The sequence below is a fragment of the Helianthus annuus genome, chromosome 16 (genome assembly GCF_002127325.2).
Source record: "Helianthus annuus cultivar XRQ/B chromosome 16, HanXRQr2.0-SUNRISE, whole genome shotgun sequence".
NCBI classification, from domain to species: domain Eukaryota; kingdom Viridiplantae; phylum Streptophyta; class Magnoliopsida; order Asterales; family Asteraceae; genus Helianthus; species Helianthus annuus.
Window position 1 is genome coordinate 114334639 of NC_035448.2, and position 24608 is coordinate 114359246.

A 24608-nucleotide genomic window follows, 5' to 3' on the forward strand; every position below is an offset into this window, starting at 1 on the left:
TGGTTCACAATAGTTGTTTACGGGTCAAAAATTTAAAAAAAAAAATTAAAACATATATTTAAAGGTGGTGATGTTATTGGGCTCACACGTAACAGACTCCACGCAGCATACTGCGGTTGGGTTAGCGCCAGGGTGAGCCACATACTTGGCCAGGTGGCTCGCGAGCACTGCAACGGGGTGCCGTGAGCGGTCACGCATCAGCGCCGGGGTGAGCATGGTCTCTTGGGCGAGCGACTGTTTTGGGAGTGTTTGGGGAAAGTCTAATATTAGATGTCTATAGAGTCTTGTTGCAAAACTCATTAATCAAATCCCAAAAGTATCTCTACAACTAAAAATCATGTCTCTAATCAAGATGCTAAAATTGCCAACTTGAATGAATTAAATGCATTGGATATCTATTTGGTTTAATGCATTGTATAGTAAGCATTAAACTAGACACTTTCCCATGTACTCTAAAAAAAGGAGTATCATCCTATCCTTAATCCATTTGTAATCCTAACACATAAGCTGCATAAATTAGACCATAAATTACATTGCAAATCTATACGATATGTTTACTGATATGTTTCTAGAATGAAAATGAAAATAAAATCATTGTCATAGCATCTTCACTAAATATTTCAATAAAACAATGAAAAATAAAAATATTGAAGCAACAAAAGACAAACTTTAGACAATGTGTGTCAAGAACACAAGCCTTTCACCTCTCTTTGAATCTCACAAAACACTGCACAAAGTGTCTACAGAACACAAGGCTTTATAAGTACGACTCTTAAGACTTCATGTATCAGGTCAGTCGTGAATCACAAGAAAATGATAAAAATAAGATAATAAGCAATGAGCTCATTGCGGGCCTCTGCAGAAGCTGATCAATGCCAACACCAACGTGTTTGACATCATGAAATAAGTAAACACACAAAGACACAGTAGCAAGTTTTGAAACTATGATACAAGGAAATAAGAAGGTTTTTATGCCTGTACAAACACAATATGAACACCTTGCTTAGAACACACCAGCATAACACTTAAGACTATATAATTATGCTGCACAAAGACACAGTAGCAAGTTTTGAAACTATGATACAAGGAAATAAGAAGGTTTTTATGCCTGTACAAACACAATATGAACACCTTGCTTAGAACACACCAGCATAACACTTAAGACTATATAATTATGCTGCAATTTAAAGTATAATTATATATAAGCTATAGTTAATGCTAATAATAATGTGTAAGGTAAGGTAGGTAAGTTACTATTTCCTACGAGTTCATATGTGTTGAACATAAATCATAATAAGTGAAGATTTCTAACTACTAACCTGGTTAGCGTTATCCTAACCGTACGTCGTTTAAAAAAAATAATAAGTGAAGATTTATATCAGCTTAATTATATATTTTTTATAATGAAACAACAAACTTAATAGTTAATACAAATTAACTAATTTATCATCACACTTATAAAACCGACGTTAATGAACTATAACATATGTAAATTGGTTAGGCATCGGCTACCAACACGATTGAACCAGTGGATTTTCGACTCTCCATGTCTAAATGGGCTTGCGCTACTTGTGACAGAGGATATGTCTGGTATAAACGAACTCGCAGAGCTCCATTTTCGATATTAGAAAATACTTCTTTTGAAGCTGCAAGAAGCTCCTCTCGTTGTACTATGTAAGAATATGTTGTTACAGCAGTGTAGTAAATTGATTTTTGTGCCGCTTGTATGAATCTTAGAGGTTCGTGTTCACCTGATGCCATCCCAAATGCCACCATGTACCCACGGACCTTTAAGCACGCCAACGAGCCCTTCAAAAAACAAACATTTAATTATAACAATTTCTTAAATTACTATAACAATTGTATTAGCCCGGCTACATTTATGATTATCTAATATATTGCTAGCAATAGTTTCCTCTCAAGACACTACCAATAGCTTCTTATGTTAATGGGATTTTACTAGTTGTGTTTGTTTTTACTTCACATTATATATAGAGGTGAGATATTATTCAATATATATATATATATGTTTGTATTGTCACATTTCATGACTCACCCTAAATGTGTCCTTCCCAACAGAGTCATATACTACATCAACTCCTTTTCCTGATGTGATCTCCATAACGCGATCAACAAAGTTTTCTTCTTTGTGGATGATGACATGGTGGCAACCATCTTCCTTTGCTAGAACCGCTTTCTCTTTTGTTGAAACAGTCCCGATAACCGTGGCTCCAAGCGCGTTTGCCCATTGGCACGCCAAAGATCCAACACCTCCTGCTGCAGCATGGAAAAGGATTGTATGTCCAGGTCCAACCTATTAATTTCCAAAATTAAAAAAATTTATTCATACACTTACGCAAAACCTGTGAGGTCTGGTGGTCTGATATACGCATTCTTACCTTGTTACATTTATATTAAGTTGAACAATTTTTTGTTATGAAAAAATGAAACACCTTAAAGCAACGCCTGACCAAAACTTCAGCCGTCAATCCCTTAAAGATTGCAGCAGCTGCTACAATAGGATCTATAGAAGGCGGAACTGCTACAACTCTATCCGCAGAAAGTACCATTTCTTCAGCATAAGCAGGCGTGTGCCAACCCGCAGCAAGAGCCACCATATCTCCAACTTTGCAGGTAGTGACTCCAGGGCCCACTGCTGTTACAACTCCAGCTGCCTCACAACCTTCAAGTGAGTCCAAATTATGTCAATAAACAGCAAGCTGCTAACAGACATGATTATGAGTAGTAAAACACCTGGTGTGAACGGCAATGGCACATTGAAAGATTCTGCTGCACCTCTACGCGCATAAACATCCGTATGGTTTACCCCAATCGCCTTGTTTTTCACTTTGATTTCTCCGCTTTTCGGTTCCCCTAACTCCACATCTTCCCATTTCATCACCTATAACAAAAGATCATAAATATAAAACAAATAACGTCCACTGTCTTTCTTCGAGAGTTAACCACTAGACATACAAGATGTTTATAGAATTTGAACTACAAATGTTCGAATTTCTAGTTTTACAAATGAAAGAATTGAAGAAGAATCACCTCAATGCCACCATATTCATAAACTCTAATTGCTTTAACCATGTTAAATGTTCTTTGAAGTGAATTGCATGACGTGTTTGATTTTTTTGTTGTGGCTTAAAAACGTTTTTTATAGGCGTGAAAAAGTTGTTCATAGGATGTGTTGTAAATTATAAAGAGAAGTGCCAGCGTTTATTTTTTATAGTTATTTAATTAACATCTGTATGTGGTTAGAAAGAATTACACAGATGCCCTCTTGGTATGTTTATATTACGTATCCCAACGTTTTGTTTGGTACACTTTAGACCTCACTCATAATGGGATGGACATCCAATTGTTACATTCAGTACAAGTAAAAAGTTTAGTTTTTAAATAAAATGAAGTCGTTTTTCTTTTTCTTCGTTATATAAATATAATATAACGTTTTGCAAAAATATATATATATACACACTGTTGCGACGCACTTGTTTTTATATATGATTCAATGAAAGTTTTATTCAAATGAGTCAAATCCAGTTGATGATTTTCTTTATCATGTGGAACAGAACTGATACCGTTTGAACAAAATCATTACCGGTACCGTACTCGTTTGTTTGTTTTCTCAACGTGCCAATATAAAATTCGTCGAAAACGGAGTTGTATTCGCAACGAGGGTAACAATACTATGACGAATTGAACCGATATGACTCGAATAACTTCGGTATAAATATTCGTTTTTATGTTTTTTTAATTGATGTAAAATATGTGTGAATATTCTCTTGGGTACATCACTTTCTGCAAAGTGGCGAATAACCCACTAGTTTATATTATACACGATTGTCTATTGAATGAAAAGAAGTTACGATGAAAAAGTATAATTAGATTATTTTTTCTCTCTTAAAAAGATTAATCCTTTCCGAAAAATATCAAAAGAAGTCTTATATGCGACATAATATATAAGGACCACACAAGGACGTAATTGTTGAGCATGCATTAATGTAGTAGGTCCAATGGATAGGCAAAATTGACTTATATTAGTTGCAAAAGTCGTTAGGCGCTCTCTAGTCGGTCAAGTGAAGAGTTGAGAGTACTCGGCTTAGGCGGAGAGTACTCGAACATGTTAAATTATAAAGAAATTAGTTTTCAGAAATTAAATATATTAAGTTTACTAATAATTATAACAAAATACGTGAAATGATATTTATTCTTTAATATGATAGGGCATATAAAGTATATTTTATTTGTTTTAAAGTCAAACTAGGTCTGAGTTGACCTACTAGATCCGATTATGGCTAAGGTTGACCGCGTTTGATCGATTCCGAGTAATTAGGCGGAGTTGAAGAAAGTTGCCTCGGTAGCCTACCTTGGAGCAATTACTCGTAGAGTACCTGGACTTAGAAACCTTGTTTTACAACCATGTTAGACGCAATTAATCCCAAAACATAACTTCAAATATAATTGCGTTAAAAAACAGAGAAAAATAATATTCACACACTCTCCCATCTTTCTCTTTCTATATATATATATATAGTGAGAGATAAAGTAAAAAGGAATGTAAAAGTAAGATATAAGGGTATGGGAATAGTGAAAACCAAAATAAAAAATAGTAAATATTAAACCTATACGGCTATACCTATTAAAAGTGACGGAATATATCATCATCATCATACTCAGTAAATTTCACCAATAGCAAAGCTAAGGTAGAGTCTAAGAAGGGTAAGATGCAGACAGTCTTACCTCTACCCCGTAGGAATAAAGAGCCTGCTTTCAGTGAGACCCCCTGCTCGATAGTAGTTTTGCATCAAGCCTCGAACATAAGATAAGGCACATAACACTCAGCAATTAAGACATAAGCCGATTAGTGCATGTGCTTCTTTTTCTTTCGGCTGTCAACGTCACCACATGATGCATGATTAACCATCCCTCTCTTTTAACGTTATTTTCACAAAATTAGTAAAACAATGTTAAAATTAGTACACTTTCACTTTTACCCCTCGAACGTCCACACATATATATGTTATATACATATATCGCAAACAGAACGTAAAATTGATGATGGAATATAAATAGTAATATATAAGGATCAAATACAACGGCTTTACCTCACATTTTTTAAATGTCTATCAAGTTTTCATACGTTAATATTTAAAAAGTATATATATATATATATATATATATATATATATATATATATATAATAAAAACAAGCATTGTATTATTTTTATATTATATCTATATGAATAGAAACTTATTATGAACAGTATTTCAATATTTTTGTTTAATATTGATTTTTTAGTTTTCATTATTTTATTGTTTTATTACTTTAATTGATATTAGTTATATATATTCTTATATTACTTTTAAGATACGATCAAAGTATCTGTTATTAAACAAAATACTATAAAAATGAATGCATATCGGTACCTATTTTGTTCGTTTCAGTTTGGTACACAATAGGGTGTCAGTTTATGGAAAACATTAATAATAAAATTAAATATTGATACCGATTGATACATATGTTGTTTAATCGGTTTCAATTCGGTTTAGTACGACATCGATACGTCCATTTTCCAAAAAACTATTGCAATGTTGAAATATAACAAACAAAAAATGCAAACGAACATAACCAATACTGGGATTGATTTTCGTTTTTATTGTTTTCGACTAATGTTATGTTTCCTCTTTGGAATGATACTGCCAGTACTGTAACGAACCGAACTAATACCGACTGACTCTTGCCGCGAAGCATGGGAGAATCTCACTAGGTTAGTATTACATTGCTATAGTTTTTCTTAATACAAGAAAATAACATGTTGGATGCTACATTATTAAATAACTAACTAATAAGAAAAATTATATTTAATAGTAGTAACAATAATGATATGAATAAGAATATAAAGAATAATAAAAAAATATAGTGCCAATGAGCTGGTGGTGGAGTGGTAAGGGAGAAACTTAGTGTGGATGTGACAACTCGAGTTTCCAAGATTCCATCTTCGCATTAGTGCACGTAATTGTTGGATTGTTTGTTTACACGACTTGTTTGTTTCACAACCGTACGTATTATAATATGTTAAATCGTATTGTGGTTGGTATGTTATAAATGGTGGGTGTTAAGTGTGTTATATATATATATATGTGTATGGTGTGCATTATAGGTGGTATACATTGTTATGTGTATTCTGTATTAATAATATATGTTTTATATAGTTAATAATGTTGCCCTCACGCTCCCACACGAAAACACCCTATGACCGAAAACACCTCAGGTGTTTTCGTCCACAAGAGGCCAGCGAAAACATTACGCCAAAATAGGGATACAGTCACACAAAAAAAGTGTGACCATATGTCTTTCGCCACACATATTTTTTTCATGTCAAATGTGACCAAAGCTCAAGTCATCGTAGGTATCATACGGCCACACACACTTCTTAGTGGCCTTAGAACTTAAAAATGTGGCTAAAAGGTACCAACATTTTTTGTTAAAATCTAGCATTTTCTCCATTATGTGTGGCTAAAGGGTTGCAACAACCACATGAATTTAATTTAAGTGTGAGCGTTTCTATTATATAGTCACATATATTTACTAAAAAGTATATTTTAGCCACATCAATTTGAAAAAAAGTGTGATAAAAAGGGTTGTTGTAATCAAACATTTTGTCTATTAAGTATGGCTAAAAGGTATTAACGGCCACATGAATTTACTCTAAGTGGGGTCGGTTCTATTATACAGTCACATGAATTTATTGTAAGTGTGGCTAAAAACTTTTACTAAACACACAAAACACTTCTGGAATTTTAGGTGTGACTATTTTCTAACTTTTGGTCACACATATTTATTTTTCCTATGACATTTGTTATGAGTTCGTCACACGATAAAAACAAAGTAATGATGGTGTGACTATTGTCTAACATTTGGTCACACATATGTGTTTTTTCCATGACATCTGCTATCATTCTGTCACATAAACAAAAACAAAGGGATGAAAGTGTGGCTAATGGTTATGTATAGCCACATTAAATTTTGTAATTATACGTGTGGCTATTCTCTAACATTTGGTCACGGATAACTTTCTTTTCCCATGACGTTTGGTATCATTCTGTCACACAATTAAAAAACAAAGTAACTACAGCGTGGCTAGTGGTTATTTAAAGCCACACGAAATTTTATAATTTTAAGTGTGGCTATCGTCTAACCTTTGGTCACAAATAATTTTCTTTTCTCGTGACGTTTGATATCATTCCGTCACACAAATAAGAATCAAAGTAACTATGGTGTGGCTAGTAGTTATTTATAGCTACATGAAATTTTGTAATTTCAAGTGTGACAATTGTCTAACATTTGGTCACACGTAATTTTATTTTCCCATAACGTTTGGTATCATTCCGTCACACAATAAAAAAACAAAGTAACTATGGTGTGGCTAGTGCTTATTTATAGTCACACGACATTTTGTAATTTTAAGTGTGGTTGTTGTCCAATCTTTGATCACACATAACTTTTTTTCCATGACGTTTGGTTTCATTCCGTCATAGAAACAAGAAACAAAGTGACTATGGTGTGGCTAATGGTTATTTATAGTCACACGAAATTTTCTAATTCCACTTGCGGTTGTTATCTAACCTTTAATCACACATTTTTTTTGTGGTTCTATGTGACCATTTTCGTGTAATTACCTTTTTGTTAAATAAAAACTACAGTGAACATGAGAAAACTAAAAACCAAATGCTATTAATAATAATAACCCAAAATCCATACATAAGTATTCAATTTAAATACCAATACTAACCTATCTACAAAACTTGCAAATGAAAATGACTTTACACATAAACTAAGAACTATTTCCAGACTGTTTTCTTCAAGTCCGCATACTCATTGTTTTAGACCTAAAAGTGCTGCAAATTTGCATTCATGGTTCGTGGCACATTACTGCTGTTGTGGTGGGGAGTAAACTTGTAACTTGTGGCCAATTCTGATGTTGTATGATCCTCCAATTGTTTTATTCATGCTACTTGTAAACCCCATGTTATGGTAATTTGCACATCTAACACATGCTCATTCTAGTAGACTGAGATAAAGAACTTACACACATACTTGTCAACATATATATGCTTGATCTGTCCATAGCTGGAACACCCGCCTTCCACATCATCTTAGTTAATATCCAAATCAAATTTTGGAACAACCTGTAGGATAAACAAATGTTTGTCAATTCAGGCTTAGAATCAAAAGTATCCATAACTTAGTTGGGCCAATGGTGGCAAGGATCCTGAAAATCAAAGAACACAGAAATGAAGTGGAGTAGATAAAGAATCAAAGATAAATGGCCAAAAACAAACTGTATAAACCATCATATCCTAAGTTTCAGCGGTAGCTACTTCATGCATTGCACAATTTAATCGACCAATGGCAAATTAATCCTAAATGCAGCACCAGCAAATATCAAAACAAAAACAGCAGATTCACGCACTTTTCCAGAGGTAGAAGATATCCAGCTGCTTGTTCTTCATTACCATCAAAAAGCTTCAAAGCTTGTATAACTGCATCTCTACTGAACCCGAGTTCAACAAGCTTGATTTTGGCTTCAAATAGCTCCCTGAACTCACAAACATACATAAACAGAGTAAGTAAGAAAGAAATTCATTTTCTGATTAGATTATATTTGAATTTATGTTTAATTGAATTCATTATAAACACTAAAAAACGAATTAAACAAAGAAATGTACATGTGTAGAACTGCCACTAACAGGTTGTTAGTGCATTACGTCTATTGACTTCGTCTTGTATCATGTAATAGAATAGGATAGGTTAGAATAACTAGTGCATGAGGTTCGAGAGTCGAAACTTAGTGGTTATGCAAGAGGTTCCGCTTATATGGACAATGTCCATAAAAGCGAAACCACAAGCATGAGGTTTCGCTCATATGGACGTCCATATAAGCGAAACCACAAGCATGAGGTTTCGCTCATATGGACGTCCATATAAGCGAAACTACCTCAACTATATATAGGTGCATTGTTGTTCATTTGGCAACGGATCTGAAAATTGTAACGAAGTGCTGCCAAATTGCTTTCAGGTTGTAAACGTTGTTAAATCAATCAAAGAAGCATTATAATTAGTTTGAGCATCCGTTTCACTGATTCCGCCTTTGAATCGGATTCACAACTCTTCTGATTGACTCATTCGGGTTCAACAACGATCCTACAAGTGGTATCAGAGCACAGGAGGAAGAGTTTAGCTCAATTGGATCTGTTTTCTGTCTTCTACACCTTCTTTTTCGATCTGAACAAGTTTCCACGGTTAAAATCGATCAAATTTTTCACAGAATGTGTATTAGTGGATAATAACAAACCCTTGAAAGTTTCATATCAAAATTCGGATTAAAAATGGACCAAATCACCTTCGGATGTAGTTTCGCTTATTCAGACAACGTGTGGTTTTGCTCATAGATCCACATGGTTTCGCTCTTGTGACACTTAGTTCAGTGAGGTTTCGCTCCAAAAGTACATAGTTTCGCTCATGTGTACATAGGATAGCAGGAGAGTTTCACTTATTCGGTCCAGTAAGGTTTCGCTTATTCGGTCCAATAAGGATTCGCTTATTCGGTCCAATAAGGTTTCGCTCATTTGGTTTAATAAGGTTCCGCTTATAAGTCAAATCAGGTTCCGTTTATTTGTCATCAATAAGGTTTCGCTTATGTGTCATCAAAAAGTTTCGCTCATATGTTCAAGATAGTTTCGCTCATCTGGTCATCACTTGGGTTTCGCTCATACGTTCAATCTGATTTCGCCCGTGTGTCATATTTCGCTCGATAGTGAATTTTATCATGTCAAGATCATTTCACGACAATCGAGTGTCAGTGTATTTCAGATTACTTGATATTGTTTAAACTGATTGAGGTTGTTTGTTTGCTTTCAGGTTATTGACTTTCAGGTGATTAAAGATGTCAAACAACGGTGAAGAGTTCTACAACGCGTTTACTTCCGAATCGACAGATAGAAGATCTGAGTTGAAAGAATATTTAAGAGAGATTTCGGAGAATTTGAAGTTTGAGAACATGTACGGAAGCCAACAGAAGCCACCAAAGTTAATGAAAGTTGAAGACTATAACTGGTGGAAAAACAGATTTGAGGGTTGGGTAAAAGCTTTCGCTCCTGAAAGCTGGTTAAAATTAACAAATGGATACATTGAACCAGTGAAAGAGGGAGGAGAGTTAATCGATCCAAAAGATTTCACAGACATAGACATAAAAAATGTTGTGGCTGAATATAAGATGATCACATTAATCAAACAGTCAGTGAGAGAGGATATTATTTCGTTACTTGAACAAGAGAAAACTTCAAAAAGTTTGTGGGAAGCGTTAGGGAAAAAGTGTGTAGGAAGTAATGAAATTGTCAAAAACAAAAAGAAATTGTTGCGTAAAGAGTTTGATTTATTCAATTGTATGAAAAATGAATCTGTTTGTAAAATGATCGAGAGATTCGGACATCTAAAAATGGAGTTGGCCAGACATGAAATCAAATATTCTGAAGAGGAGATGGTGGATAAATTGTTTGATTCATTTCCAATGATCAAGATTGGCAATACTTCGCTCTAATGCTGAAAAATACAATCAAGCCTAATGATTTAAAAGTGGATTTGCTGATTGAAAGGCTTGAAAGCCATGAGTTGGAGATAAAAAGATCCAAAGTCAACAGTCCAGCTTATCAGCAGAATGTGGAACTTTACTATAGAGGAAATACACCACAGGCTGGGTCTCCAAGAACAGCGTCTTCTGCAGAAAGTTCAAATTCAGTGAATAATGAAAGTCTTCACAGTGGTTTTCACAGTGGATCTTCTTCAAACACTTCAGACCAATCTGCTTCAAAGAATCTATTCCAGTGTAATATCGCAGTTGATTTGAAGAATGGGCAGAATTCAGCGAAGAATCGGCGAAACAACAGATGGTTTTCTTGGCATCTGTACTTGAATTGTATGAAAGCCTCGTTGCAGGGAAGATTGGTAATACCAATTTGATGAAAGAAGATTATGATCAATTAGACCCCGAGGAGATGGAACTAATGGATATAAGATGGTGCATGGCCAGTGCGGTTCGTCGAGCACAGCGGTTCATGGAGATCACAGGGAGGAAGTCAATTGGTGAACCATCTACCAAACTAGGATTTGATAAATCCAAGGTGACATGCTTCAAATGCAAACAAAAAGGTCACTTCAAGCGCGAGTGCAGAAATGCGTATGCTGCTGATGATTCTGAAAACCCGTTCAACGAAGATTATTACAAGAAAGCGATTTACCATCAGAACAAGTCTGAACCACCAAGATTGAAACAGCCTGAAGAAAAATCAAGGGCTCTTGCAGTTATATATGACGATGAAGGTTACGACTGGAGTCAAGTTTGCCCTGAAAAAGATGTTGTTGGGTATGCGTTTGTGGCTGATGCTGATCCTGATAGATGGTGGAAAGCAGACTATGCAAGATGGGAAATCGGAAAATTAAACGAACCATTCAAAGAAGCCCAGAGAGCCAAACGATGGAATGATGAGTTGGAATGTTACATGGATCCACAGGGTAATCCTGTTGCTGACCCATCAAAAGTGGATTTCAAAGCTGTAACAAATTTGCTTCCTAGGCAGGCTACTTTCAACACACGAAGATTATCTGATAAAGCATATTTGCCTGATTTGGAGAAGAAGATAAGAGAGGTTTGTGAAGCAAGTCTACCGAAGGTGGTAGAGATGAAGAAGAGAAAAGAAGAAGAATTGAAGAAGATGATTGAAGAAGTAAAAGCTGTTGCGAAGACTGCTGCTGAAGAGGGACAGAAAGCTGAAGAATAACAGAAAATTGAGGAAGCACTTAAAGAAGAAAAAGAGGAGAACAAAGAGCAAGTTCAGAAAACTAAGACAGAAGAATCGGTGCTGGAAGAGCCAGAGGTAAGAAAATCTTCTGACTTATCGAATGTTGATTTAGAGGTAAGAAAATCTTCTGACTTATCGAATGTTGATTTAGATGCTGAAAAAGAAAACAAGTGCAGGAATTGCATAGAAATGTGCAAAGCCTGTACTGAAAAAGAAGAAATAATAAAAGCAAAAGAAATTGAAGCAACCAAATTTGAAAATTTTCAAAACAAAATGTAAAGAAATGGTTGAAACAGAAGAAATTTTGAAATTAAAAATTAAAAAGCTAACACTAAAATGTCATGGTCTTGAAGAAGAAAAAAAGGTTTTGAAAGAAAAGTGTATAGCTAAATGTGTTGCTTGTGTTGAAAAAGAATCTAAATTTCAGGATTTATAAAAATAGTATGATTCTTTAAAGTGGTCAAGTCAGATAATACAAGAAGCTTATAATACTTTGAAGAGCCAAGTCAAAAGTTTTGATCAAAGATTATCTGAAACTTTAGTCACTAAAGAAATGTATGAAAGAAAGTTTAAAGAAAAGCAAATTGAATTGAACAAATGTGTTGATGAAATTGCTAATCTTAAACAAGTCTAGGATGAAAAAGAAAAGGTTGTAACCAAACTTCAAAGTTATCATAACTCTTCGTACATTCTCGAACGCATTTTCAACATCACACCAGATGACAAAGATACTGATAATTGCAAAAAGGGTATTGGTTCAGAATTTCATCAGGTACCACCACCATTGAGAAACAATTATACTTTTTATGATGAAGAAAAGGTGGCAAAGGGTTTGAACATAGCTGACCAATTACCTGAAAGTATCGATGTGACATACACCAAATCTGATGATGCTGATGATTCAGAGGTGGTAAGTAAGGTTGTTGATAGCGTTTTGAAAGATGAGTCTACAAAAGGTAAGTCTGAATCACAGGATGAAGATGAAGGAAATCTTTATGATGGATATCTGAAAAACACAAAATCCGAGAAAAATTTGAATGATGATTCAAAGGGATTGCTTTATACCATGATTGTATCAGACAAATTATTCTTAGATATTGTATTCCCGATTCAGAATGTGATTTCAGAAAAGGTTGATAAAGTTTTCAAAATGGTTGAGATTGAAAAGTCTGAGATTCCAAAGTTTGCTGGTAAAGGTCATAAATATTTTTATAACAAACCTGGTTCTAAGAAGAAAAACATGAAGGCTGGTTTGGGTTATAAAAGGAAACAGAATTGGAATCAAAGTAAAAAACAAAATTTGCAACAAAAGATGAATTTTATTCAAGGGAAAAGCTTGAAAGAAGAGGAAAAACTCAAATTTGGACAACAGTCTAATGAGGAGTTTGATGCTATGAAAAAGAAACAACAACAGGCCAAAGATGTTTCAAAGAAAGTGCGTTTTAAATGTGATCAAATTGGACATGTTGCACGAAAGTGTCAAAATCCAAAGCCTGTTGATGTTGAAAAACAGAAATCTGAGAGTGTGAAACAAAGGTCAACCAGATTTGATTCGAAACAAACTTGGCGATATAATACGAACAAGTTTGCTTCCAATCAAAAATGGAAATCAAGCCCTAACAGGTTTGATTCAAGACAGACCTGGAATTCTCACACACCCAGATTCAAAACAACACAAAGTTGGAGAACATCTGTTGATATGACAAAACCTCAAGAGTTTTGGAAACCTAAAAATGTTGTTCAAAATCAAAAGGTTCAAAAAGAGACAAACTTTTACAAAAGAGGTACTCCGAAAGGTCAAGTGTGGAGTGCTAAGAAACAAGTGATGTTGGTAAAAGATGTGAAAGTTGAAATCAAAGCTGAAAAAGTTTTAAATGACAAAGAATTTCCAAAATTGAATGAAAATTATTGTGTTGAAATGCCTAAGGTCCAACAGACCTGGGCTAAATTGTTCAAATAATCAAATTGTTGAAATGTGCAGGTGCTCATCGGAATCAAAGACTGTGAGAATCAAAACAGGAGCAGCCTGATATTTGGAGAGGAGGAAGAGGTTGCAGGACCTTGGTTTGGTTGAACAGGGAGTATAGTTTGAGTGTTGTTTGTACATAAATAAACAATATTTTCAAAAATCTAAAAATTTGAAAAATTAAAAACCAAAAATATGTTTGTTTTTTAATTTTGTTAGAATAAATGTTGATTGAATACGCCGAAACCCTCACGGTTGAACAAACATGATTACATTCATCAGATTGAAAAACGGTTTTCAAACTGTAAAAATCAATGTGTTGTAAATCATAGGGGTAATTACTGCTTTTAGTATAATTTAGTGCATGATTAGCAGAACATGGATGGCGAGACAAAGCTATCAGTATCGTGTTGTCAAATTTCTTTCAATGATTTTGCATTTTAGGGGGAGAAAAATTGTTAGAAAATACAAAAACATTAGAAAATTTGAAAAAGCCAAAAACATGATAAAATTCAAAAATTTGAGTTTTGCGTAAAAAGACGAGATGATAGAACATCAGTAGACAGTTACTGTACGCTAAAGATTTGTATAGTATAAAGTGTTAAACAGTTTCACTGGTGATGTGTTGATAGGTTTTCGCACATTTAGTAGATTTATTTGGGATATAAACCTAAAATTTCAAACTTGCGAAATTTGTGGGGAACACTACTTGGATATATAGGTAACCTCTGAAATCTCGTTTGAAAGGTCTCGTATTCTGATATACTAGGTTTTAATACTCAATGATGTCTGGGGTATTAATCCGGGACTTCTGCTGAATGGAAGTTCTGACCTAGTCCTTGGATAATACTTTCCTCAAATGCTTGAAACATAGCATAAGCCCTCAGCTGATTAGACAATAAAATTGATAATCATTGTTGTTGTAGCTAAAAGATCCTCTAAAGGGGACATACCGCCAAGTCGAAACTGATATCTCTCTGCGCATACGGAAGTATCGACCTGAGATCCCTCAGTCCTCGCATTTAACCCCTAATTTATGTACAGATATCATTGTAGTATACTCACCTGTAAGACTGAATATTGATATTCTGGATACGGGAATATATTCAAGAGGTGGGACACATGAATGAGTTAAGTCTTTAAAACATCTAATTCGTATCCTGAATAGATTGAAAATTATGTGAGAATTTAGAAACAGCCTATGTGAATTGATTAATTCTGAGTATGAATTAAAGCTTAACGGTACTTGTGACTTGTCAAGACTGATATGATCCTCTGTCGCATTCTCAAACAAAAATATTATTTGTAAATATGTTTGTACATATTTCTTTATTGCTTTATATTTTCAGAAAATACAAAAAGATTTTGATTTCTGATTTATTTTTGACAACCGATATCTAAGATGTTGAGTTTCAAAATCTTAGTAAGCTGATTGTGTTTCTGAGAATAAAACAAGTTCATTAATTTGAAACTTGAAATTTTCATAAAAAATTCAAAAACAGTTTGTGATATCTCCAAGGTCATTAAGTTGGACTTGGATGATTAACTGTGGGGGATTTGGATGCTTATACTGTTAAAGAGTCAGTTTTGATCCTGTTTGATGAAATTGCAAATTATTTGTATTTTGATGATAGGGGGAGTGTTTAAAAGTTTGATTTGTCAGTTTATGATTTCTGGAACGTTAAAATGTTATTACTTATTAAATGTGTGAGTGGTTGCAGATAAGATACCAGACTACGATCCCGAAAGCAGAGTCTAAGGGGGAGTCTGAAGACAAGCTGGAAGTTAGAAAGAGCTTGTTAGCTGGAAAGCTTGGTGTCGATCCCTAAAAGCACAGAAGCTTAACGAAAGGGGGAGCCTGCTGACGTTGAAGTTGTTGATGATAAAGCCAGTGATGAGATCCTGGTATAACATTCAAAAGAGAGAAGCTGATCAAAGACAAAGATTGAAAGATGCTTACATTGTTACAATCTGAATGAGAAGGCAAAATGATCAAGACTGAAGAGGTGTCATAACAGAGAATAGCCACTGAAGACTTTGTCAATATCCGAGGGGGAGTCTGTTAGTGCATTACGTCTATTGACTTCGTCTTGTATCATGTAATAGAATAGGATAGGTTAGAATAACTAGTGCATGAGGTTCGAGAGTCGAAACTTAGTGGTTATGCAAGAGGTTCCGCTTATATGGACAATGTCCATAAAAGCGAAACCACAAGCATGAGGTTTCGTTCATATGGACGTCCATATAAGCGAAACTACCTCAACTATATATAGGTGCATTGTTGTTCATTTGGCAACAGATCTGGAAATTGTAACGAAGTGCTGCCAAATTGCTTTCAGGTTGTAAACGTTGTTAAATCAATCAAAGAAGCATTATAATTAGTTTGAGCGTCCGTTTCACTGATTCCGCCTTTGAATCGGATTCACAACTCTTCTGATTGACTCATTCGGGTTCAACAACGATCCTACATAGGTCCTGCAGGTTGAACAAAACAATGCAAATATTAATCAGTGTTATCCTTCCATACTAGGGGTGTAAACAAGAGTCAGACCGCTCAAGAGCTAACCGAGATCGGTTCGTTAATAGTTCGAAAAGACCCGTGTAAACTGTAAAATGAAACAGGCTGGCCCATTTAAACTGCAGAATGAAATAGGCTGACCCATTTAAACTGTAAAATGAAATAAGCTGACTTATATAACCTGTTTAATCAAACAAGTTAACACGTCAACCTATTAAAAAATAAACTCATAAAATAAAAAAATATTGTATATGTTCAATCTGTTTACGACCTATTTACAACGTGTCAGCTTACTAGTCGTGTTGGGTTCATCAATTCAAACCACTACACCTCTACTCAAAACCATTTTTATTCTGTATGTAACATATACCACCCAACAGTGTACCTACTTTATACAACAAGTTAAATCACATGCATCAACTTTTTTACATCTAAACCACTTTTAACTAAAGTTTTGATTCAAAAAGTTCCACTTTAAATTTGAAATATCACTTTATTAAGTCAGAAAATCAACCTAGCTATAGCAAGGCCCCATATAATGCGCTCATAAATTGTAAATTGGGATGAACATTAGCACCACAAGCATCCCCAACACCCTGCAAAAAAAATTACAAAATAATGATCAAAATTGTTTATAAATCAGAGAACAAGATTATAGACAATTAATAATTACTTACAGCGAGTACCGGTGAAAAGGGAGCAATACGAAGGAAGCCACAATGAGAAGAACATGACCCACATCAAGAGATGTAAAATATTAAGCATATATCTTTAGGGGTGTGAATTTCTGACACGATCCGAAAACATGATACGAACCTAACACGAAATTCGTGGGTTTGGGTTTAGTCTAAACGGGTTCGGGCCAGTTTCAGGTTGAACCCACGAACCCGTTTAGCTAAACGGGTCAGGTTCGGGTCAACCCGGTTGGGTTGGCAAGTTGACCCGTTTAACCCATTTCTATTATATTATATTTTTAAAAATATGTTTTAGGTCATAAATTAAATTGGGTGTATATTTTATGCTATAAATATAACTTAAAAATGGAAGTTAACATAAATTAATATGATTTTAATGTAATTTTATTATATAAATTTGTGTTTTTTTTGTTGTAGTGTTAATTTTAATATATTAATTTGCTGAAAAAAATTAAAAAAAAATCGGGTTGAACGGGTCGGGTTCGAATATTCGGGTCGAGTTTGGGTTCATATGTACGACATGATTTTCGGGTTCGCATCAGTCTAAAATTTTCGGGTTCGGGTCAGGTTGACACGCAAACCCGACCCGTTAGCACCCCTATATACCTTCATGAAGAGATTCAAACCGAATATGCCTACGCCTAGTTACAAGAGGACCCGCATCAGTACCCGTATCCCATTCTGCAATAGCCTTTTAGAAGCTTGTTTCTAGTATAGCTGCCATTTAAAAAAATGCCAATAATATAACACTTGAGTTGCATAAACTTTTAGTGCAAGATCAGTTACTTACTAGTTCCTTCGGCTGATCATTAGCCTCTTTAGGGACGAGATACATCATTATTACCATTTTCAGTTTCCTCTGTTTCTACATCCATTCACCCAATGCTGCCAGGCATAGTTTCTTCCTTCTATGATTCAAAAGTATATGACAAAATAATCAACATACGGCAAACATACCAATAAGAGAAAGTAAGTATCTCATAGCGGAGTTTTGATTTGATTTTATGGGGTATTAAGATTTGATTTTAAAGTAGCAATATGAATTTTGATGCTATTTTGTAAAAAAAAATAAAAAAAAACATTTATTTTCATTTACATCTAAACCCAAAAACCGAATAACCCGACCTGAACTAACCCAAACTCGAATAACCCAAACCCGAATAACCCGAACTTTAAAATGGGTTGGTTATCGGGTCAATTTTCCCAGAGAAAAACCCAAACAATCCGACCCGAAAAACACGAAACCCAAATAAAAAACTCGATGAACACCCCTAGGTGCAATTCATGTTGTTGGGACCATTGTTTATTTATGGATTTTCATGTGATATTGGGTGGTGACTTTATTGTCTAAAGGTCTCAGAATGGGCTTATTTTAACTTGTAACATCTAATGATTTGCTGTTGCGCCTTTTTTGTGAATTCAGAATGTTTGAGGGGTTTATAGAGAATGTTCTGTAACTATTTGAGTGATCTGCAAAAGTCTTATAAATGTTCTATTATTTTCCCACCAGATTCTATAGTTACCAATTAGGTTCTTCATCTTACTTATTATGGGTCATGTAGTAATTAGGCCATGGGGTATGGTTCTACAACACTCAATCATCCTGATCCTCCATCTATAAGCTCCACATCAGCCTCCGTTTTGACCTAAACCCGTTTTGACCCATGACGAAACCCGAACCTAACCGACCCGTTTGCCAGATCTATATCATCTCTACAGCTTTCTCAGTTGCTCGCTTTTTTGCGCTTTGTGCCTAGGCCCCAGGTCAGGCCTATGCGCCTTGAGTGCGGCTAGCGCCTTTAATAACTATGATAATAAGATTAAAACTTCAAATGATTCTCGAAAACTAGGGTGGCCTATTTCAACAGCTTATCTGTTTATTGTTTATGTGGATCTGCTTATTTTAGGGTGAAGTAAGTTGTTTTCTATTATTACTAGTACTCTCTGTCTGGTTGTTTGTTTCGATTCCCTTAGCCACACTTTATGTTACCTCGTTTATTACACTCTACATGTAAAAAAGCCGGGTTTCTATAAGCAGTTTAAAAAAGCAAAATCCCAAACACCCATCATATCAATACATTTCACACACCAAACCACCCTTTCTGGTTTCAGAGGACAGTAATCTAAGAGAATTACAAAATAACTTCCAAGCAAACACAATAATGAACAAAAAAACCAATAACTGAAACTGAAAGAAGATAGAATGCATAGTAAACCTCGATCATTATCACAATTTCAAATGATTCTCAGAAACAATCACACAACCAATTATAACTCATGTCAAACATATTCACGTATAACTTGAAATTTTCACCTAATCAACTAACTAGAACTAAAATTAACAACAAACGAGCATTATGAATCACTACAAATCTGAAACTAACTACAAATTTTCACCTAATTAGCTAACTAGAACTAAAATTAACAAACACTGATCATAAAAAATCACTACAAATCAACAATCAAACACATGAACTTCGGGACGAATGTCATAATTTTCACGAATCTGTGGAGTTTTATCAATAAAGTTTAAATCTTGAAGCATTTTCAGTTTATTATATCCACAAAAAAAAACATGAACTTGCAGATTACTGCTTACAGGGTCTGAATAAACAACCACAAAACGCTTTTTTAATAAATGCGAAGAAAATAGGGTTCTTGCACTTACCTTAATCACGTCAGTCCTTAATTGGTTTTCAGCGCTCCGATTAAGGTCTAGAATTGGATGGCTTCCGATTTATGTTCTTCCTTTGGTTCGCGTTCAATCAGAGGAGAGATTAGATGGATTCAATGGAGATGTTGCGTGTCCGGTTTCTTTCTCTCTTTATCGTAATGCCAAAACAAGCTGATTAAACAAAAAGAGAAGAGGGGGTATCAGTACGAGATCTGGGGATGAATTTTGGGAGGGGAATTCATTTAGGGTTAAAAGGAAAATAGGGGGAAAAGTAAAAATGAACATGTTTTAGTAGGGAGATACAAGAGAAATGAGAGGGAAATTAGAATTTTTTTGAGAAAGAGTAAACTGCCATTTTGGTCCCTATGGTTTGGCCAGTTTTATCATTTTAGTCCAAATCTCAAACTTATTACATCTGGGTCCCTGTGGTTTGCATTTTGTTGTCATTTTAGTCCAAAACTCAAAATGTCTGAATTTTAACTGATTTAATGACCCTTTTTTGTCCTTTTCTAAAGGGGTAGTTTGGGCATTAAATTTGCATTAATGTATTTCATTAATTAAAAAAACCACATTATCCATAAAACTCTATCTCTCTTCTTTCTCTGTCTCTCTCTCCATCACCATTACATTAACTATCATATCATCATCATAACCATCAGAATTCATCATCGATTCACCATTAACCATCATAACCACAACCATCAAACATCATCAGCATCAGACCGAAACACCACCTCCAGATCGCAATCCCGCCGATCCGATTTGAAACCCTAGACTGTGATGAGGGTTCAATAGTCGGCCGCTAACGTAACGAATCTATGACGGTTGTGTTAGACACCTTCCGAAGAAAGCATATACGAATCCTATACATAACAAGTTGTATATTAGGTTTCAAAATTTCTAGATCTACAAATTTTCATTATATGAGTTACAGATCTAAAAAGAGGAAGAAGTTATTATGATTCGAATGAGAAGGAGCTGGTGCAGGAGCAAAAGCAAGACCTTGAGCATTAATCGATGAAAGAAGCAAATTTTCATTATATGAGTTACTGACAAAGAATAGTGGGACGAAGCTTATTCATGTTATATTGACTTTTATTTTGACTTTTTTGTTAGTCGAGGCAATTGCAAGATACTACCATTTCGTAGGAAAATTATTTTATGCAGAGCATATCCTATTCCCTTTCATCTGTTTATTCTTTTTTTGAGGTTTGATTATATAATGTAATATTTTATATTGTGCATTGTAATATACAACCAAATTATGGCGTGTATCCTCAATACAAATGCAATCTGTTTTGGGATTTGTTCAATATAGATGAAATTAAGGTTGAATTGATGAAGAAAGTGAGGAATTTGTAGGTTGAAAACAGAGTAATTGATGTAATGGTGATGAACTGATGATGGATGTAGAGAGAGACAGAGAAAGAAACCCCTTATATTGATGTATTGTCTGGTAGTATAAGGGGTTTTTTAATATTATGTGGTTTTTTTAATTATTGAAATACATTAATGAAAATTTAATGCCCAAACTACCCCTTTAGAAAAGGACAAAAAAGGGTCATTAAATCAGTCAAAATTCAGACATTTTGAGTTTTGGACTAAAATGGCAACAAAATGCAAACCATAGAGACCCAGATGTAATAAGTTTGAGATTTGGACTAAAGTGGCAAAACTGGCCAAACCACAGGGACCAAAATGGCAGTTTACTCATTGGGAAATGATGGGAAACGAAAATTAAAGTAATACTTTTCGTATATTACATAAAATAATAATGAAAAATTATATTTATGTTACGTTTGAAAGATTTGTGTTGTGTATGAAAATCCTTTTATAAATATGAACCCGAATACGACCCGACTGGATTTTAAGTTATACAATCTTATGTTAATTTCTCTTTTAAGTTATAATTATAGCATAAAATACACACCCAAATTATTTTATAACATAAAATATATTGTAAAAATATATAATATAATATAAATGGGTTAAACGAGTCAACCCGATAACCCGACCGGTTTAACCTGAACCCAACCTCTTGAGTTGAATGGGTCCACGGGTTCAACCTGAAACTGACCCAAACCCGTTTAGACTAAATTCAAACCCGTAAATTTCGTGTTAGGTTCGTGTTATTTTTCGGGTCGTGTTAGAATTCACACTTTACTCACTATATCATTCTAACCACTAATTCACCTTCGTTGGCCCTGATTAATCGTCATTTAGGTCAACAACCCTAACTGACATTCACTGGGCCTAATTGACCATCACTGAGCTTAACAACCCTAACTGGCCTTCATTTTACTAATTGACCTTTATTAAGCCCAACTAACTATCATTGAAGCTAGCTGACAATCATCAGACCTAGTTGACTTTCATTGGGCCTAATTGACCGTCATTGAGCTCAAAAACCGTAATTAACCATCATTTGGCCTAAATGACCATCATTAGGTCTATTTGATCACCACTGGGCTTAACTGGCCATCACTGAGCCTCAACAACTCTAACTGACCTTTATTGAACCTAGTTTACCATCGTTGGGTCTAATTGACCGTCATTGGGCGTAAATGACCATCATTGAGCTTAACAACCCTAACTAGCCTTCATTAGGCCTAATTGACCTTTATTAAGCTCAACTAACTATCATTGAAGTTAACTGACAATCATTAGACCTTGTTGACTTTCATTGGGCCTAATGGGCCATCATTGAGCTCAAAAACCGTAATTAACCATCATTTGGCCTAAATGAGCATTGTTGGGTCTATTTGATCACCACTGGGCTTAATTGGCCATCATTGAGTCTCAACAACTCTAACTGACCTTCATTGAACCTAGTTTACCATTGTTGGGTCTAATTGACTGTCATTGTGCCTAATTGACACTCATTGAGCTCAACAACCCTAACTGACCTTCATTAGGCGTAATTGACCTTTAAGAACCCAAATAACCATCATTGGGCCTAATTGACTGGTTCTAATTGAACGGTTATACCAACTAACCGAACAGATAATTGAAATTAACTGATTTATGCAACTCTATGACATACTAGTGTCCATTGTTATCCAATAAGGCCCAATATCGTCCATTAAGCCATATATGACTTCTTGTTCTAAGAGTCTTGTATCATCATCATCATACTCGGTAAATCCCACCAATAGAAAAGCTAAGGTAGGAAATCTGTCACACCCCGACCCGCAGTGGACAAGGTGATCAGGGCATGATTGATTGATACAAAGCTCACGACATACTATATAATAGTCCAATATTTATTAATTTCCCATTTAAAAGAAAATCCAAGTAACATATAATCCAATCAAAGAATACATAAACCAAAATGTTTATAAATTAGTTATTTATATGTAATAATTTTTCTTAAGAATTTGTTATTTATCTATGATTAGATTTAAAATTTTAATTATATAAAAAAGAAAAATAATTAATTGTTATAGATAATATAAAAAAGAAAAAAGATTTATATATATATATATATATATATATATATATATTTATATGAATTAAACTTGACAGAAAGAAAAGCGAAATTTAAGAGCAAATTAAAGGAATTAAAATTAAAAAAATCGCCAAAAACCGGGCATAAATGAGTATCAAACCCATGATCTTAAGTTCGTGTGCACCTGTCCTTTCCACTAGGACAAGTGTCTAACCCGATGTAATATTTGATTTTAATTCCTTTTATGCTAAATCGTGTGAACTTCATTAACCGACCATATTGAATGCACTAGTTGAATTGATTGATTAAGTTTTTACATAATTGGTGGCCTCATTGAGCAAATGAGAATATCATGATGAGTGTGTTAACTGATAAGGAATTTGTTTGGTCATGGATTCGCTGGATAAGTTAAGTAATCTGATTGGTAATTTGGTGATAGGCTAAACCAAAATGACCAATTGATACTAAAGTTCACAAATGCATCAGATTCTTAAAGGCAGGACAATGGTTAGTTTACTTGCAAGTTATCTATAATTTTATAAGTGATAATAATTAAAAAAGAACACCACAGTAACCATCATAAAATATATATATATATATATATCCCTATTTTACTTTATTAATATATTTTTTTTGCATGTGCAGAAACAAGGGATGGTGGTCAGGGATGTAGTACGGTGGGTCGTTTAGAGAAGAAGGTCAAGCAGTCTAATGACAAGCAGGATTCAGATGAGGAGGAGGTCGATGAAGTCTACAATGAAACTAATGAATTTATGACTTCGGGAACACATCCTTCATCTTCTAGAGCTCGGGCAAGCAACTCCTCCACAAAGGGTTCCAATGGCTAGACATGTAGTGATTCGAGTCAAGGGGTTGCCAGTTTGTGGCAATTTCATCTTTGATGATGGAGGTTGAGTCGTTTTTTGGTTTTTCGTGTTTTGGTCTTGCCTACTTTGTTTCATGATGTAATGTAGGCTAGGTTATGGGTTGTCTTAGAATGTTTGGTTTTGTTTTTGGTTTACATATACGGGGCATGTCCTGTATATGACTTAGTGTGGAACTCATCCTCACTACCTGTACTTTATTGGGATTGTTTTAATAGAATCACCGGGGTAACCCTTTACCCAAAAAAAAAGAAACAAGGGTGTCACACCCCGATTTCCACACGTTTCACCGGTGGGCCCGGTGGGGGATTACTGTGACGTAGTTGGCAACAATATAGTCAAACAACACAATATTTAAATGCACAGCGGAAGCATAAAGATAGATTTATTTCAACTAACAAAATGTAATATCCAAGTATCACATATTAGCTAAAATAGATCCACAGGTGGATCAAAATAAAAAGGAGATATTGTTCAACAGATAATGGCATCCAAGCTTGCGAGACTCTAACGATGCTAAGGAGTGGCCAGCCTATTTCGTGTAGAACCTGCATTTAA

General features: G+C 34.7%; 2 protein-coding genes across 6 annotated transcripts; both read right to left on the reverse strand.

Annotated features, from left to right (window-relative positions):
• Positions 1-1379: 1379 nt before the first annotated feature.
• Positions 1380-3119, reverse strand: LOC110917490 (quinone oxidoreductase). Its single transcript, XM_022162036.2, has 5 exons — positions 3052-3119; positions 2755-2902; positions 2454-2683; positions 2057-2314; positions 1380-1809 (listed from the first exon to the last, which is right to left on the reverse strand). The coding sequence occupies exons 1-5, from the start codon at positions 3091-3093 to the stop codon at positions 1498-1500; spliced, it is 990 nt and encodes a 329-aa protein (XP_022017728.1). The 5' UTR covers positions 3094-3119; the 3' UTR covers positions 1380-1497.
• A 4597-nt stretch (positions 3120-7716) lies between these two features.
• On the reverse strand, positions 7717-19988 carry LOC110916905. 5 transcript variants are annotated; one of them, XR_002580104.2, is made up of 7 exons: positions 19713-19988; positions 17835-17952; positions 17027-17761; positions 15792-16945; positions 15562-15689; positions 8481-8606; positions 7717-8196 (listed from the first exon to the last, which is right to left on the reverse strand). XR_002580104.2 is itself a non-coding variant. In XM_022161553.1 (5 exons), the coding sequence occupies exons 2-5, from the start codon at positions 17852-17854 to the stop codon at positions 8055-8057; spliced, it is 336 nt and encodes a 111-aa protein (XP_022017245.1). In that variant the 5' UTR covers positions 17855-17952; positions 19713-19988; the 3' UTR covers positions 7717-8054. The 5 variants fall into 5 exon arrangements, 1 of the variants encoding a protein (XP_022017245.1); XR_002580103.2 differs by having other exon boundaries at positions 15562-16945; XR_002580102.1 differs by lacking the exons at positions 15562-15689; positions 15792-16945 and having other exon boundaries at positions 17651-17761.
• Positions 19989-24608: the final 4620 nt, after the last annotated feature.